Source organism: Cucurbita maxima, unplaced genomic scaffold, assembly GCF_002738345.1.
Source record: "Cucurbita maxima cultivar Rimu unplaced genomic scaffold, Cmax_1.0 Cma_Scf00013, whole genome shotgun sequence".
Taxonomy (NCBI): domain Eukaryota; kingdom Viridiplantae; phylum Streptophyta; class Magnoliopsida; order Cucurbitales; family Cucurbitaceae; genus Cucurbita; species Cucurbita maxima.
This window is the reverse complement of record NW_019272029.1, coordinates 3,219,553-3,235,633: the sequence shown is the minus strand read 5'-3', so window position 1 is coordinate 3,235,633 and position 16,081 is coordinate 3,219,553. Positions and strand designations below refer to the sequence as shown.

At 36.2% G+C, this 16,081-nt stretch overlaps 4 protein-coding genes across 5 annotated transcripts in view; 1 reads left to right on the top strand and 3 right to left on the bottom strand.

Annotated features, from left to right (window-relative positions):
- Positions 1–523, bottom strand: part of LOC111488537 (tRNase Z TRZ3, mitochondrial) — a 5,955-nt gene extending 5,432 nt beyond the window's left edge. The window contains exon 1 of the mRNA XM_023136320.1: positions 70–523. Within this exon, the coding sequence (XP_022992088.1) occupies positions 70–438 (369 nt within the window). The 5' untranslated portion in view covers positions 439–523. The remainder of the gene's footprint in view (positions 1–69) is intronic.
- A 595-nt stretch (positions 524–1,118) lies between these two features.
- LOC111488615 (activating signal cointegrator 1 complex subunit 1) lies at positions 1,119–6,823 on the bottom strand. 2 transcript variants are annotated; one of them, XM_023136461.1, is made up of 14 exons: positions 6,729–6,823; positions 6,310–6,358; positions 5,715–5,859; positions 5,185–5,408; positions 5,062–5,099; positions 4,906–4,985; positions 4,565–4,632; positions 3,220–3,535; positions 2,801–2,913; positions 2,650–2,715; positions 1,974–2,064; positions 1,776–1,843; positions 1,585–1,622; positions 1,119–1,464 (listed from the first exon to the last, which is right to left on the bottom strand). In XM_023136461.1, exons 1-14 carry the CDS (start codon positions 6,752–6,754, stop codon positions 1,257–1,259), a joined length of 1,530 nt encoding a protein of 509 aa, XP_022992229.1. In that variant the 5' UTR covers positions 6,755–6,823; the 3' UTR covers positions 1,119–1,256. The 2 variants fall into 2 exon arrangements, with proteins under 2 accessions (XP_022992229.1, XP_022992230.1); XM_023136462.1 differs by lacking the exon at positions 6,310–6,358 and having other exon boundaries at positions 6,729–6,810.
- Positions 6,824–7,025: 202 nt separating this feature from the next.
- On the top strand, positions 7,026–10,758 carry LOC111488735 (protein UXT homolog). Its single transcript, XM_023136659.1, has 7 exons — positions 7,026–7,232; positions 8,212–8,400; positions 8,951–8,980; positions 9,123–9,224; positions 9,968–10,075; positions 10,214–10,268; positions 10,446–10,758. Exons 2-7 carry the CDS (start codon positions 8,297–8,299, stop codon positions 10,512–10,514), a joined length of 468 nt encoding a protein of 155 aa, XP_022992427.1. The 5' UTR covers positions 7,026–7,232; positions 8,212–8,296; the 3' UTR covers positions 10,515–10,758.
- Positions 10,759–11,910: 1,152 nt separating this feature from the next.
- On the bottom strand, positions 11,911–15,012 carry LOC111488670 (auxin-responsive protein IAA27-like). The gene is made up of 5 exons (XM_023136562.1): positions 14,102–15,012; positions 12,882–13,117; positions 12,615–12,756; positions 12,221–12,282; positions 11,911–12,139 (listed from the first exon to the last, which is right to left on the bottom strand). Exons 1-5 carry the CDS (start codon positions 14,653–14,655, stop codon positions 12,102–12,104), a joined length of 1,032 nt encoding a protein of 343 aa, XP_022992330.1. The 5' UTR covers positions 14,656–15,012; the 3' UTR covers positions 11,911–12,101.
- Between the last annotated feature and the right edge of the window lie 1,069 nt (positions 15,013–16,081).

Sequence of the window (16,081 nt, the reverse complement as noted above, 5' to 3'; positions counted from 1 at the left end):
AAAAAAAAAAAAAAAAAAAAAAAAAAAAAAAAAAAAAAAAAAAAAAAAAAAAAGCAAACCAAATTCAACCTGGACATAAGCAATCGTATTAACCGGGTTCAACCTCCTAACTTTAAGCTGGAGATTCTTCTTGGCCAAATCACCTTTATCTCTGCCCTCGGCCCTCCTCTTGTTAAACCCAAAAGACGCAGCCTCAGCCTCCTCCATAGCCGCCGATTTCTCTTTCCCTTTGATCTCTCTCAAACTACTATTGTTTCTCCGATTGAAACTTTGCGAAGGGGGTGCACCGCTGCGGCGGCGTTTCGGGGAGGAAGCGGCGAGAACGGTGAAGATAGAACGGGATTTGGGAGAGCAGAAGGAAGGGAATTTTGAAGGAGAGAGAGCGGGGAAAGAAGAGAGGAAGAGGAAGCGAAGAGTTGAAAGGTGCGGCAATGGCATTGTGTAATCTCAGGGCCTTATTTACAGGGTGTGATTCATTGAGAGAGGTTTAAGCAGGATTCTAGGAGAAGGGAGGAGAGATATGTACGGATCCGTCGGCCCCATTATCCACTCCATGTAAAGGCCCACTAATTAGGGTTTTATAGTTGCTTAATATATGAGTTGTGATGTATTCATGACTTGGTTGTTATTATACGATAATATTTCGTAATTAATGTCATATCCATCTTCATGGTGTACTAATTGGTGGCGACTGCACGTTGATTATTCATGATCACGACCATAGTCACCTTTAGATAGTGACTACTAATTGGTATTTATGATCACTACCATAGCTACCTTCCCATGGTGTTAATTAATCAGTAGTGGTTGGACATTGGTTATTTGCAATCTATCATCATATCCACCTATAAGTGGTGATAATTAATTGTCGTTAATCGCACATTTGTTGTTCATAATTATTACTATGGTCACTATAGGGTGATGTATAACGTATTTGTAGAAAGGTTACTTATAGTATGTATGAGTTAGCTATCCATTAAGATCTCTTGATTTCTTTTGATCAGTCTTACAATAGAACATAATGTTGTGGATTCCAATATTGAGTTGTATTTGCCTTTAGTGAGTTTCCCAATTTCGATGAACACAAGGATGATAGATTTGACGTTCTCTAAAATTCAAAATTTCGGTTAAATTAATAAAAATACTCAAAACTTTGTCAGAAAAGGAGTATTGAAGAAGGACCAAGTTGAAATAACTACATAGCTAAATTCTACAAACAGAAGAAATCCTAATAACTTGAAGATTCTGCTTGGAGCTTAGTTTACAGGTAATGACCACTCAACTTGCATTTGTTCTTCAGGGAAAGGAATGGAAGCGCAGCAATGGTAGTATCCGTTTTCATCAAATGCAAATCTTTGAGAGAGATGAGCTTCACGAATATGATACACACCCCACTCCTCTGACCCATACTGCTTGAAAATTTCACGAGTGTCGAATGAATCGAACTTCTTTTTCCTTTTATTTCTGAAACATCGCAGTGTCGTAACATCAATCGCGACAGAGAGAAATCAAACAATTCAGGATTCTAAATAGAGATTTGCACATGGAAGGAACTAGAGAGAAGAGTTGAATGAAATGGTGTACCTTTTCCTATGTCTTGCATTCATAACAGTAGCATGCAACTGAATATTGAGAATGAGGTAAAAAACTCTTTAAGTATAGGTACATCAGAAGATCACATTGTTGGATCGAATTAAATTGCGAAGTAACGAACAAAACATTTTGATATTTGAATCTTGACTTGGAATGAAGAGGATTAGAAGTTGTTAGCGTACCTTTAACTTATGTTTTGCATCTTTTTCCAGGACAAGTCCAGCTTCATCAAATGCATCGATAATGACTTCTAAAAACGCTCAAGAAACTCAAAGGTAATTTTCTTTTAATTACTTTTAAGAACTGGAACGAAAAGGAATCAGCAGGAATCATTTTCATAACATAAGATAATCTTTTAGATGAAACTATAAAATGGATACGACAAGCACGTAACAGTCTTCCTTCATCATCAATTTCTTCCACGGGAGCATAGAGAACACGAGCTTTGGCCAAAGAACCTCTCATACAATCCTGATATGACACAATCATTATTAGGAGTCAAATATTTGGAATTTCCATACTGTAGAAACATAATTTTCTTTTTGAAACAAAACTACGTAGAGGGGTGGTGCTTTGATGGACAGTCAGCCAAGTTGATACAATGAAAAATGCAAGTCACCTAGAACATTTCTTAATCAAGAAACTAGTGTCATATTTAAATATTACAATTAGGTGACACCAAGGAGATTTGAGTTCAAAACTACAAGCCTTGTACCCTTAAAAGATTACATCCAGGTCTTACTTAGACATCAATACTACACGTTATCAACTAAACTTCAGGAAACTTTCAAAAGACGCATACAGATTAGTTTGCCAAAATAATGCAAAGTATGGAGATAATTATTAATTTTCATCCTTAAAAACACCACTTTATATAGTAAATTGTTGCTACAAGATTCCAACCAAAATAGAGATATTTCTAATCAGTTTGAAAGATGAATTGATCCTGAGTAGACGGCAGTTATGATTGAACTAGTACTTACATGGGAAGTGGTGTCTCTCAATAATCAATAAACAATCACAAAAGATTTGATGCTTGAATTTAAGAGAACTCACCAATCCCTTGAGCTTAACTAGTACTGGCCTATTATCCAATGCATCCATTATTTTAGTGGAGATGCCCTGAAAGAAAAGATGTGTCATCATATATATGCTGCACAAATGTTTAGCTAGTAAGTATAAATATCCAGCTAGTAAGTTTAATCACCCTCAAAACTTCAGAAGCAGCATCTACCCGCTCCTTGTTCCACAACTTCAACATAAGTACCGTCAGGTGAAATGTTTTAGGTTTTATAAATACTGATTTGTCAATTCCCAAGTCTGTCAAGAGCAATGCAAATCAGAAAAGTTCTTAGAAGAAAAATGAGATTAGCACTTTCCTAAAAAAATTAAAAAAGAAGAAAAAAGAAACCAAACCAAAACATACAGTTGACCATGTGTTAAACACAAGAGGTGAGTTGACATCTGCAAGCCAGGATCTCTTTGTGAAATAATAGATTCGATGGAGAAAGAATGAATAAAGATGGAAATATACTTTCACTGTCATGTTAAAATATTGGGCAGTTCCTATAGATCTATGTGAAATACAAGTTCTTGGACCTTTACTATGTTCAGTAGTTATCATACCAGATGGTGTAGAAGTCTTTGAAGCTTTAGGAGGATAACTGACGACAGGTATATTTATGTTCACTTTGACATGCTCCTGTTTATCATCCACTTTAAGTTCAACTGCAACATCTGGTTCTTTAACAGTATCTTGAACCTCAACTTCATTGTCTGTATTATCTTCATTAGTATCGCTGTCCTCCGCCTCATATAAACAAGACTCAGAACTTCCTAGTATAGAGTTCTGGAAATTAATAAGCTTCTCGACTAATTCAGGGTGTATAGCCAGAGGGAGGGACACAAAATGCGAGTAATCAAGACTCGGGCTTTTAATTGCCTGCATTTCAATGTAACAAAAAAATGATCAACTGTGCATTCTACAATACTAGTAAAAAGAAGAAAAGGAAAAGTTCGAGAACAATGTCCCAAGATCTGTAGATTCATCAGAACCACAAAAGAAGAAATATTACAGAAAGAAAATGCTTTAAGAAAACAAGAATAAGGGGAGAAAAAAAAAAGGAAAAAGAAAATGGACTCTCATCGAACCAACACCAGAGCCTCCTGCTGTGAAAATTGCTAATGAATCTTCAGTGGCAGGAAAGTTATTCAAGGCAATTAATTTGTTGTTAATGAATTGTTTGTGCATGCCAAGAGCGTTAATGAGCCTCATGATGTGAAGCATTGCCTCCCTTCGGTGAATGAGAAGACTTTGAAGGTTGCTGATGATGCAGCTTCCGTAGTTAATCACACTGGTATTGTTAGGCTTTCAAACGGTTTCTTTGGTTTTATTGTGGAAAGAGGAGTTTCCTTGTAACATCAAGTGGAATGCAGAACCTTGTTGTTTCCTCAATGGAACTCTGGTTTTTTCTCAAGAAGATTTTCTTAATTATCTCAAAGATTATTGTTCTTCAGCTCCCTTTCGGATTATCTTTGCCATCAAAATCAGTTTTTTTTTTATGGGTTTATGTAGTCAAAGCTTTATGGTTATTTGGTCGGAGTGTTTTCTATGATTTTTGAGAGCAATCTTTCTCTTTGGCTGATTCGATTCAGCTAGTCCTAAAGCTTCTTCACGGTGTTCTTTACCCAATCATTTTATTGGATTCCCTCCTCAAGACATTTGTTTGATTTGGATTGGGTTTATATTTTCTTGGTAATTTTATTTTGTTTTTACATTCACTCATTTTTTAAATTTGTGTCTTTTTAGCGTGATTCTCTTTCCATTTTTTCAGTGAAAAGCTTCATCTTCTGGTTAAAAAAAACACCATTAACATCAACTCATATAAAAAGGTCAGAAAATGAAGTATAAAAATTGGAACAACTGAGCATAATATATTTTCTAAAACAAACATAAAAGTGGATAACTTGCCTCGTCAATTATTGATTGTATTTTTTCTGAAGCTTTGGTTACACTATCAACTGAATTACCTTCAATAACTGTAATAATTAATAAAACAGAGTTTATTCTCAAAAGATCAATATCAGATATCTATTCAAGATAGAATAACAAAACTATATATATGACAAGACTTTTTAATTTAGCCTTGTTGGGACAGAGAAAATTGAACGAGCAATTTGATCAGAAAAGCCCTCCACGAGAGAATTAAAAAGCATAGCTTGTATTTTAAAAAAGAAAGCGGAACTAAAATAAACTAGATGTTATTTTATGTAATTAAGCTAAATGAAATGTACCAAATTCTGAAATCTTACCAACAAATTCTTCCTTCTTAGATGATGGAATCACAATCTCGACTCCCATCTCTTCTTCAATTCTTTCCTGTGTATATCCACTGTGGAACAATAGATGGAAAATCAATTGAGAACCCTGACCATAAATTACGACCAATATTGAGAAATGAAATTTACCCTTTCCCTCTGACAAATCGAATTAGAGAGCTCCCTACCTGCATATTAAACATAAAAAGACTAAATTGAAGAGTAAACTCAAGAAATTGATCTGATGAAGATACTTAGCGTATGCTCACTTACATCCAGTTTCACTGAAAACTTCTCACAGGAAGGCACAGATTGACCCTCCAAGTTTGTGTCTTCACCCTTATTTGGAAAGGCACTTGAACCAACACTTAGGTCAGTCACCACATTAATTTCTTCAGCCACCTCTACGACATTTTGAGCACTAACAGTACTGGTATGAATTTCTTGAACTCGACTTCCATCCACCGACTCAACTCTATCATTCTTAACCACCAAATCTACATCAAGAACGATTATCACCCACCAAAATTGAGGTTGTAAATGTTGGTTACTTCAGTTTAAGAAAATTAGGCCCTCTACGTACATAATTAATTCAACCGTCTAATGTGCAGCACCGATCATCATAAAGTACTTAATCCAGTTGGGGGATATTCACTATTATACTTAAGATGGACAACCAAACCCATGCCCTTGCTGTCAACAAAGAACTTAAATTTGGTAACTATAGAAGCTCGCTAACTCGTTGGATGTCCCAAAGTTAAGAGCTACGACTTATATGCTTTTGTAATATAAATTCAACCTACCCTCAGAAAGGCTGGCCTGAGTACACACTGGTCTCCATGCTTGAGTGATTGTTTTGCGCTCTTTCTTCTGGTCAGCAACCCTCCGGAATTCTTTTTTACCAGCCATATTCGCATTCAGGCTCCAACCCTTATAAGTATACAGTCCCTGACACATTGGAATGGAAGTCAGTTCTAGAACGACATAAGGAGTATAAGCCATTCCACTACCAGTTTATTAGAAAGAACATCATTTCAAATATGCACATTCCATCACTAGTTGTCTAATCCGGTTAAAACGCCACTCAACTCTAAAACTTCAGCCGATGGGATAAGGTATATCTAATCGTTATTTTTCCATGTTCTCTAACACTCATTCTCACTTGTGAGCCAGTAAGTAAGTGACTATCAATATTAATTGGGAAGTAAATGACAATACAAGAATTTGGACATAACCATCTTTCTTTGATAACATATTAAATCATTACTAAATCCAAAACATAAAATTGACAACTTATGGTATATTCAATCATTACTTTTTTTTCCCATGCTTCGATGAAACAGAAAATCAATACAACTTCAATTAACAGTTAACATAATGATCACCAGAATGGATTACCGGCTGCTGTGGGACAAATGGACTTGTATATTTCAGGAAGCGTTCGACTCTACAAAAACAGCACAGCAGATTAAACTTAGTTATATAACGAATCTTTTAAAGACTGAACGAAAAGTTTCATCCATTGATCGAGTGTAGATGTTTCTGATTAACTAAAATTTGTCAAATATAGTCGATCAACACTTCCTGTCAATCGATTGAGATTTAACTATTTGATTGAGCAGAGTTCCACTGAATTATAGATTATTTTCTGTTTCAATAGATGAAAATGAAGGCAAAAATCGGGCAATGTTAGACAAGCAGAAAGTTCAGAAATCTGTAGAATTACAAAATTTGAACTAGAGATTAAGGGCGGCAAGGATTTCTAGCATGCTTGTAAGACATTTCTCTGAACCAAACAGAGTTTTTCTGAATCATACCTGAAAAGAGACCTGCAAACTATCATTCGCAAACCCCCGCCTTATCGAACGAAACTGCAGAGAGCATTCAGCACAGTGGACGATAAAGGAATTCGCACGCAGAGGTAATTTTACATAAATAACCTTCTCTTTTCTTTTTATTTATTTTTTACTTTTTTGGTAATAATTAGACGCATCGGTTTATATTTGAGAAAACCGAAAATTTTCGGATTGGCTCGGTTTTTTTTTAGTTTGAAAAACCAACAAAAACCGAACCGAAGTTATATATACCCTAAAATGAAAGCCCTATTTCAGTTTCATTCTTTCGTTCCCTCCCGCTCGCGGTCTCTGCGTCTCCGAGGGGGTAGGTTCTTCGACAATCCCAGCCGGTCGCTTACCGTTAGTCGCAGCAACCGCGCACAGCTTCTCCTCGCCGTAGCCGTCGTTCGTAGCATCCACTCATCATTTATTCATTGTATGTAGAGACAACTTCTCCCCTGCTTCAGCCGCGTTGATTCTCCATAGGTATGACGTACTGCTTTTAAACTTTACTTAATGTCATAGTTCATACTCACACTTCTCGCCATTGTCTAATAGTCTTCAAGCTTTTTAGCTGTTACATACGACGATTACATTGGATAAGTTTTTCCATCAACCAAATCTTAAATCTAATCGCATTGGGGTCAGATAATTGTCAACCTTTTTGTTTTTATTTATGAGTAAATTATTAGAGCATTTTATTTTCTAAATTAGGCTGTAATTGATGGGTAAATGCCTAATTAAAAGGATTTTAGAAAAAAGGAAAAAAAAAAAGCTGAACTCAATTGTGGAAAGGTAGTAGGAACTTGAGATCAAGCAGATAGATTAAGAAGCCAAAGAATCTTGATGATGAAGATTCTGTGCAAGGATGAACTAACAAATCACAGATAGAGAAGGGGATATTGAAGACCAAAGGGTTTAGAAAGAAAGAAAAGAAAAATCTTGGAGCTTGAATTGCGCTCACTTTCCCTTGGAGAAGAGATGAAAACGTAATGGACTGAACAATTCTAACATGTTTAACTGACCATATTAATGTCTTTTTTACCATTTTTTCGTCAATTACTAACTTTCATACAAACTTGTTAGCATTGTTTGTATGGAATTTAAGATCTTGATTGTTCCTGTTAAATTCATAAGGGTTGGGTCAGTGACCGATTGTTTTAGGAACTCATGTACGTTATCCAGCTAAGATCTCGATTTTTTCTGTTAAATTCATTAGAATGTCGATTTCAAAATAAATCCAGTTTTCATTCAGTACTTTTGAATCTTGGGTCTATGTTAAATTCAGGTCTCCTAAATGTTTGTTTTGTTTCTAACAAATGCAAACCAACCCAACTAAATTGGTAAATAGCCCATATATTATTGATGGATTGTTGATATCTTTCCCCTCCATGCAGTTAGATAAATTGTTTGGAATTTTAAATATAACTTTCCAGATAACCTAAATGTACAATTGTGTATGCAGGAGGATAGAAGTTTTGCCACTTTGTTGTTGATAACTATTTTAGAACATCCACAAGGCTGTCGCGATCAGTTGGTGGTTATTGATCATGGATGTAGGAATTGATAACTTTCGGAATGAGAAAGTTCAAAGGTTTGAGGAATTTGTTGACCGTCGCTTGAAACCTGATTTGGTGCATGCAATCTCTGAAAGGTATGCATTTGTTTCAGATTCTCAACTTCATGCATTTTGAAGGATCCCAATGAAGCATTTACTATCTGACGATGTATAGAATGTTCATCTAAATTGATATTACAATTTTCTATCTAGCGATTTATAGATTGTTGATGGGCAGTAATGTGGACTTTGAGTACTTTGCTGGTTGAATTTTTTTTCATTGCTTGGTTTTTAGAAAAATTTTAAATTTAGTTTTGATGGAATTTAATTTCATTATTTATTAAAGCTCAAAATTTAAGTAGTAAAATTTCTTATAAAACTATTTATTTTGTACATATGAAAATGCAAGCATAAAGTACAATGATGAAAATGAAATTTCTCAAAATGTTCTTTTTGTGCCCCATATATTGAATTGATTCCCTGCAAACAAACAATTTCTAAGGTTAGTTATTTCTTTAATTTGGGAGTTTTATAGGATCTTGGGAAGAGGAACGGAAGAAAAATGATTGTTTGTGAGTATTTTTGAAAACTTGAGGGATGTAAAACTTATTTAACTGTTTTTTCTATATTGTTTGTTGTTTGGCAGGGATAAAGTGTTTGAGCAGCAGAAGGTGTTGTATCCTTTTAATTCATTTGAAGCCTCCAGATTTATGGCTTTACTTCATTCCCAATCATCCCTCATACTTCTGTCGCTTGTGTTTTGTTGCATTGTCAATGGTATTTACGATGTTTTACACTTAACATTTCTTTACCATTAGTTCAGACCTTCGTCGAAACATTGAGAATTTGGAGAAAAATAGTATAACTAATCTCACAACGTTGGTCAATCTTGGCTCTGAAGTCTATGTACAAGGCAATGTGTAAGTTTTTCTTACCGAACTAGATAATGAATCTGGTGGCCCTTTTTTTTTAATTTCCTTTTACCATCTGTTAGCATTTGGGCACCTCGGGTGCCTGTTATATTTGGTTGTCTTAAGGATTTTAATATTCTAGATAGGTGGCAATCATAGAGTTTAGATTCATTTTCTCTAATGCCCTGTTACTTTATTGCTAGTCCCATTGTATATTAGGTCATCCTTTGGCGGTTAGATTAGATATCAAGCTATTTGGGAGTTATTATGTTTTTCTTATTTTTTATGTTTCAAAAGAATCAAAGGGAACAATAACTCCCATGTAGTTTTAGGTGATAGGACCCTCCTCCCCCCTCTTCAGCGCACTAAAAGCCTAAACAACCACAATATTGCCTATGTTTTCATTTCCCTTATTTATAATCAATTCCTAATAAGAAACTTTTTAGCTAAATGACTAACCTTAGTATCATAGTACTAATATTTCAAATGTCAAAATACAATTCTAGTCCCCATTCTTTTAGCTAAATGACGGGTTGTTCCAAATATTGCCCAAAATGGGCTATTCTATGGGTAATTCACTCTTTAAAAAAGGTGATCCATGTCCATTCCAATTAATGGTTTGATTGAGTTGAGTCGGTCAAACTTTGACTTTGGGCTGAATTTGGTTCGAGCCAAAGCCAAGGCGCAATGAGCCCCCATTTAATTTACCTTTCTCAGGCGAATTTACTCGATTATCATTTGCACTTTTACAGGGCAGATACACGAAGAATATTTGTAGATGTTGGGCTCGGGTTTCATGTGGAGTTCACATGGTCTGAAGCTTTAAAGTTCATTTCTCTCAAAGAAGAAAGGTTAGCCAGGTAAGTGTTTTAATAAGCATTGCCGGTGTGGTTCAGACTAGTGCTTGAACACGCAAGTTTTAGGATCTTAAGGTCCTTTAAGGTTTCAAATCTTCGTTTATTTAAGAGCCTGTATATGTTTTTGTTGTAACCACGCAGACAGACAGAAGAATACACTCATTTAATTGCATCAATTAAAGCGCAGATCAAGTTGGTATGCATTTCATACTTCAAAATTTTCCATTAATCAAATATTCATACTTCTGGGATCCTAAAACTTACATTCATGCCCCTTTTAAGCTACTTTTTTTGTTTATTCTTCATTTGGAAGACGGGGGGGGGGGGTTTGGTGATAGGTGTACATACGATTATTTGAACATTTGATTTGCAGGTCTGTGAAGGGATTCGTGAATTATTACAACTTCCAGCAGAGAAGACTGTGGAAGGACGTGTATTTTAAGTTCCGTTCCTCATAATTCCTCCTTTTCTAGGAATGAAGATGGTCCTGAATCACTGCTCTGTGTATAAAACCCGTAATTTTTATGCATTTTGTAAACTTGTTCATCTTTTAGAATTTAAGAAGAAAGATGGCTAATGAAAATACTGCGCCACCTTATCTGACAGTGGCAGAGTACACTTTCATGAACTTGAAAAAATTATGAATGGAATTAGACTGCAGGTTTATTAAGTGCCCAATTTTGCTTGGTTGTCTTGCTATTATTATGCCTTCTTCTATCAATTTACGGTATATTTTGAAATTGAAATATTATCTTGTGACCATTGTAAAATTTGGTTTTGGTTAATTAGTTATTAATCAGTAAAAGAACTGAGCCAAATTAGTTCTTAAAAGTTTACTCTGATTTATCCTGGGAGAAGTTATAGCTCTTGATGAGAATGACTACAAGAGACTGATAACCCACCGTAAATGATTCTTAATCTCAAATTAATTAATTAATTATTTATTTGTTTTTATTAGCGTATTTGATGTTATTATTTAATTTTTCTTTTAATTTTTAGACCCACCTAAAACCGCGATTATGAACATACAACGTAATTGCTCAAAATTAATATAATTTGAGGGTCATATTTGTATTTTCACCTATGATATATTATAAATATATGATGAATTTGAAATGATTCCATGCTTGACTAAGAGTAATGAAACAGTGGCTGATGAAGGCAAGCAAGAATAGGCCTGAAAGTTCTTCTGTTGCGCATTGTTTGGACAAGGAAAGAACCCAAAGGCAAAGCTAAAAAGCTGAAAAAAGAAGGAAAAATAAAAGCTTTACAAATCCCTGTAATTTAATTGGAAGCCATTGCAGAAACTGCTCAGAAACCTTCCTGTTCCCCTTTTCTTCGCCATGGTTTGTCTGGGAATATTGTTTGGCTGCAACAGCTCTCCCTCCCCAACTGACCATCTTCTGTCAGCTTTACTCCTCGTAGCCATTCTTTCCTCTCTCCGTCTCCTCTGCTACTTTCTCACCGGCTTCTTGAAGCGATACCGTCAACGTCGCTACGACCTGAGTCCCGACCATGCCATCCAACTCCAGCTGCAGATTTCAACACCTCTGCCAGATAACAAGCTTCTTGCCCCTGCTGCACCTGCACCTGCACCTGCACATGCTCTTCCTCCTCTTCCTGCTTTCTCGAGATAATAGAGCATGTTTTGTGTCGTTTTCGACGTTCAAAAATGTCGTTCTTGACGCCCCTTTTGTGCATGATTGTTCAGCTAGTGTTATGCATTGACGTTTTCGAGCTTAGCTTCGATTTGGCCGTAATGAGGTACTGAAATGAAAATGTTCTTAATGGGGTATCTTTTTAGCAGTAATGTAGAAAGAGAGAAATGGGAGCTGTAAGTGCAAACAAAATCACAGGAGATTCACTCTTTACTTAAGAGGGAGGTAATGATAATTAAAAATCAACACACAGCACATAATTGTAGTCTTTCAGTGAAACTGGAAAATGTTAGCATTTCATAACATACAACATTAGTTTATAAAATCTCAGGAGATGTTGTCCTCTAAGCCTCACTCGGGACTTCATCTCGCTAGTTTCGGTTCTTGCACTTCTCTATGGCCCTCGGCGCTGCAATTCAACGAGCAAAAACTTCTTCAGATACATATAATTACAAATATGCTATACTCGAGATATTATGCCTTAACTTACCTAGCCCGATTGCTTCAGAACCTTTCATGATTCGGAGTCGTCTACACGAATCAGTGAACATCCTGAGATATCCAACCCAAACAAACAATAAGAAAGAAAGTAAACACAAATAGAGCATGTACGCTTTCCAGTTAAGAAAAACAAAACAATTGATCAGAAATGAAGATTTGGATCGACGACGCCTATATTAATCATATTGACAACGCCATACGAACATGAGCTACAAGTCTTAGGCATCATGTTCAAGCATAGAAAACAACACATGTACTGCTAGGCAAGAGCTCAAATAACGTGTTCTACTCATCATTCACGTAATAAATCTACACATATTGAGTCGTCTCTTTGTTTCATAGATATAAAAACGAACGAAACAAACTAAAGGGAATCGACTTACTCCCAGGGGACGTCACCAACAAGCATCCAATCTCCATCTTTATCTTCATACGTCAACACATACTCAGATCCATGGAGGAAATCCGTTAAATTACTTTCACTCAGACGCTCTTTAGTTGGAAGTCCTTCAGTACCACACTGCCCTGAAGAGCATTAGAACACCAAATAAGCTTTTCGTCACATTGAGTCGATAAAAGAACGAAAAACGAGGAACAAAGTTAATAGATTCATGTGGATCAAATCTTTGATGAGAGAAAGGAGGATATACCAATAGTGAAGCAGCTAAACATCTTCTCCAGAGCCAACGATAGTTCAGAATAGTTACTGCACAGTTTAAGATCAACCTTTCTTAGATATGGAGCACCTTCCATGCTAACTTTCACATAGAGGCAACCGGTCAACTCCGATTTCCCCTCGGCTTCATCGGCTTTCTTGGTCGAATTGGTAGAGGTCATGGTGCTCTTCCTGAAGGATCGAATCGGTGGCCATCCCACAACCTGTGCCCTGCGTTTCATAGCTTTTCGCTCAGTATTCTCCGAAGTGAAAAGCGGAGAGAAACTTCAAATGCATATTTGTAACAGCCCCAACCCCACCGCTAGCAGATATTATCCTCTTTGGGCTTTCCCTTCCGAGTTTCCCCTCAAGGTTTTTAAAATACGCCTACTAGAGAGAGCTTTCCATGCTCTTATAAAAAATGTTTCGTTCCACAGTATTAGACATCAAAACCATATAAAATAAGAGAGTCCAATCTCTTCCTATACATCATCCCCACACGAACACACTTTTCAAGCCTATTCTCTTATCGTCTATCATTGTTGGAGGCATTCATCACAAACATGATTGAAAGCCTGTGCCCAACAAGGGGAAGGAAAGTGATAAAGAATCATTACAAGGGAAGTAAGATTCGAATTACCTTATTGACCGAATATCTCAAGGCAAGAACACTTGTTTCAGATTCGAATCATTCCACAAGCAAGATTGAATGATTTGAAACATGCAATCTAAATTACATAGAATTGCAAAGGAAAGGTAAGAACACTTAGCCCGGATGATAAAGAATCACTCCAAGGAAAATCAAATATCTCAAAGCAAGAACACTTGTTTGAGATTTGAATCACTCCACAAGCAAGATCGATCATGTCAAGTTTGAATGATTCTACATGCAACTTAAACTACATAGAATTACAAATAAATATAGTCATTGGCTAAAGGAAATCACAAACACTCCGACTCCCAATAGGCCAAGCAGCTCCATGTTCATCATAATCAACCATGATTCTACTTTGAAACCAAGCATAAACTGATCTCAATTTTCCACAACACAGACTACAACAAGCAGATATAGCTACCCAAAGCATTGTAATGATAGCATTAACAAGAAAAACATCCAACCCAACAGAGAAATTAACACTAAACCCAACAATTAATTCATTCAACTCAGTGAAGAACAGCAAATCAAGAGAAGGAACAACAAAATTGCTAGCTTACTTAGCCAAAGGAGCACCACCATTTTCAGAAACCTGAGGCTTCTCCTCTTGAGCAGGCTTAGAAGATTGGTTAACAGGAACCACTTCCTTCACAGCCTTCAAAGAACCACAAGCCTGTGGCGCATTAACAGTGCTCGGCGGCATCCCACTTTTGGGCGAGAACAACATGGTCCCTTCGCTTAGTCCATTACTCCCAGAGAAACCCCATTTTACAGACGACCCATCAATGGCGTCAGAGAAACCCCTCTTAGACCCAGACACAAGATTCTTCAAAATACGAGAAGAACAGAACCCATTACTCTGTTTATCCTCAAAATCATTGCTAAAGAGCGAAATCCCAGTTCCCGATTTCCTCTCAGACGACTGAAAACCAGGCAATCCGAGCCTTAATTCAGTGTCCTTGAAACTCACAGTAGCGCAGTTCTTCTCCTCGTTCGTACCAGGAGGAGAAGAAGATGAAGCAGAAGAAGACGATGAAGAATTCTTCTCGGGGGTTCTTTCCATCGAAGAATCCTCCGTTAATCCAATGTAATTATGTTCTAAGCGATTAGACATCAAAAATGACAGAACCAAGTTCTTCAAAATCGCAAGAAACAGAGGCAAAAAAGGAGAAGAGAAGAGACAGAGAAGGGTCTGAATAAGCTCCCAGATTACTGATTTTGTTTACACACAAAAAGAAGTTTCATCGCCCCTTTCTGTGGCAACAGAGACTTACCCTTTTCCCCATTTACAAAATCGAAATGAAAAACACCGCTAAATCGACATTAAAACGCTCTAGAACGCCATTAATCTTACATTGGGCCCTCATCCTAATGAACAGCGTAAAAGGGGTTTTAGCTAAAGCTGATTAGTTTAAGATTAGGAGTGATTTGTGTAAAGAAATGGTTTGGTCTGTGGTCATTTTTTAGGATAAAAGTTGAAGGATAGAACAGTAGGCGTCCACGAGCCATGGGAGAGAGCGAGAGGAAAGGGAGCCAGTCATCGGCTGAAGCTGAAGGAGATTGTTTCTCTCAGCTTCAAGACAAAAATTCCATTTTTGTTGATTTTTTTTTATTATTATTATTTTAATTTTCTAATTTATATGTATATTCGTATTAAGATTTGAGATTTTATCATATGGGGACAACTGCAGTCTGCAGCCTGCATCTTCCTTGCTGCACAGTTTCTAAAAGAAAATATAAAAAAAAAAAAAGTATTTTTTTAAAAAGTACTTTTTAGTAGTTATAATTGACACGATAATCCAACTAATTTGTAACGTACCACCTAAACCATAAAAGTTAGGTTATGTTATTTTTTTTTCTGGGTTAGGTTTAATTTTTTGAAAACTAAAACTTCGGGTTAATTTACCCGTTGACATTTCTTTTGTCGGAGTTCAAAAAATAGAGTTACAATCGAACCCTACTCTATCTTTATTTTAAAATTATTATGAAAATTAAAAATATTTGACGTTTATAACTAATGTTAGTAACCTCTTGTTTTGGTAGAGTAGAGGACTCAAAATCTTCGTATCACCGATTTGCTATCAAAATAAATAAGGATAATGTGTCAAAAATTGCCGGTATAGCTTAGTTGGTAGAGCAAAGGATTGAAAATTTTCGTGTTACCAGTTCAAATATGCTATTAAAAATACGTCTAATGTTTCGAAAAGGAAATGGCCAGTACACTCAGTTAGTAGAGCAAAACAATCCAATGAACCAACTCAACCCTATCGCTCGGTTGGTAGAGCAGAATAATCCAATGAACCAACTCAACCCAACTTTGGGTTGCATAGGTCCCCAACCCAATGAACTCAAAATATTTTCCCAACCCAACTCAACCAAACCCGTGTACTTATATAGATGTGAGAGATTCAACCATTGAACCTACATTTAGTACCAAATGATACCGAATTGCCACATCAGCATGTTTTTATCTTTCCTTATAAGTTTCTTAAGAAAATTTTTAATCATGTTTAACCCTCCTGTCCCCAAAATAACTCTCG

Excerpts from the sequence above, each read along its gene's own strand:
- LOC111488615 (XM_023136461.1), bottom strand. The coding sequence starts at position 6,754 with ATGATAGTTTGCAGGTCTCTTTTCAG. Across the intron at positions 6,359-6,728 it reads GTTTGCAGGTCTCTTTTCAG|AGTCGAACGCTTCCTGAAAT; the intron begins GTATGATTCAGA and ends CTGTTTTTGTAG. Across the intron at positions 5,409-5,714 it reads TCAGGCCAGCCTTTCTGAGG|ATTTGGTGGTTAAGAATGAT; the intron begins GTAGGTTGAATT and ends TTCTTGATGTAG.
- LOC111488735 (XM_023136659.1), top strand. The coding sequence starts at position 8,297 with ATGGATGTAGGAATTGATAACTTTCGGAATGAGAAAGTTCAAAGGTTT. Across the intron at positions 8,981-9,122 it reads TTTGAGCAGCAGAAGGTGTT|TTCAGACCTTCGTCGAAACA; the intron begins GTATCCTTTTAA and ends CTTTACCATTAG. Across the intron at positions 10,076-10,213 it reads AAAGAAGAAAGGTTAGCCAG|ACAGACAGAAGAATACACTC; the intron begins GTAAGTGTTTTA and ends GTAACCACGCAG.
- LOC111488670 (XM_023136562.1), bottom strand. The coding sequence starts at position 14,655 with ATGTCTAATCGCTTAGAACATAATTACATTGGATTAACGGAGGATTCT. Across the intron at positions 12,283-12,614 it reads GTTGGTGACGTCCCCTGGGA|GATGTTCACTGATTCGTGTA; the intron begins GTAAGTCGATTC and ends TGGATATCTCAG. Across the intron at positions 12,140-12,220 it reads TTCTGAAGCAATCGGGCTAG|CGCCGAGGGCCATAGAGAAG; the intron begins GTAAGTTAAGGC and ends GTTGAATTGCAG.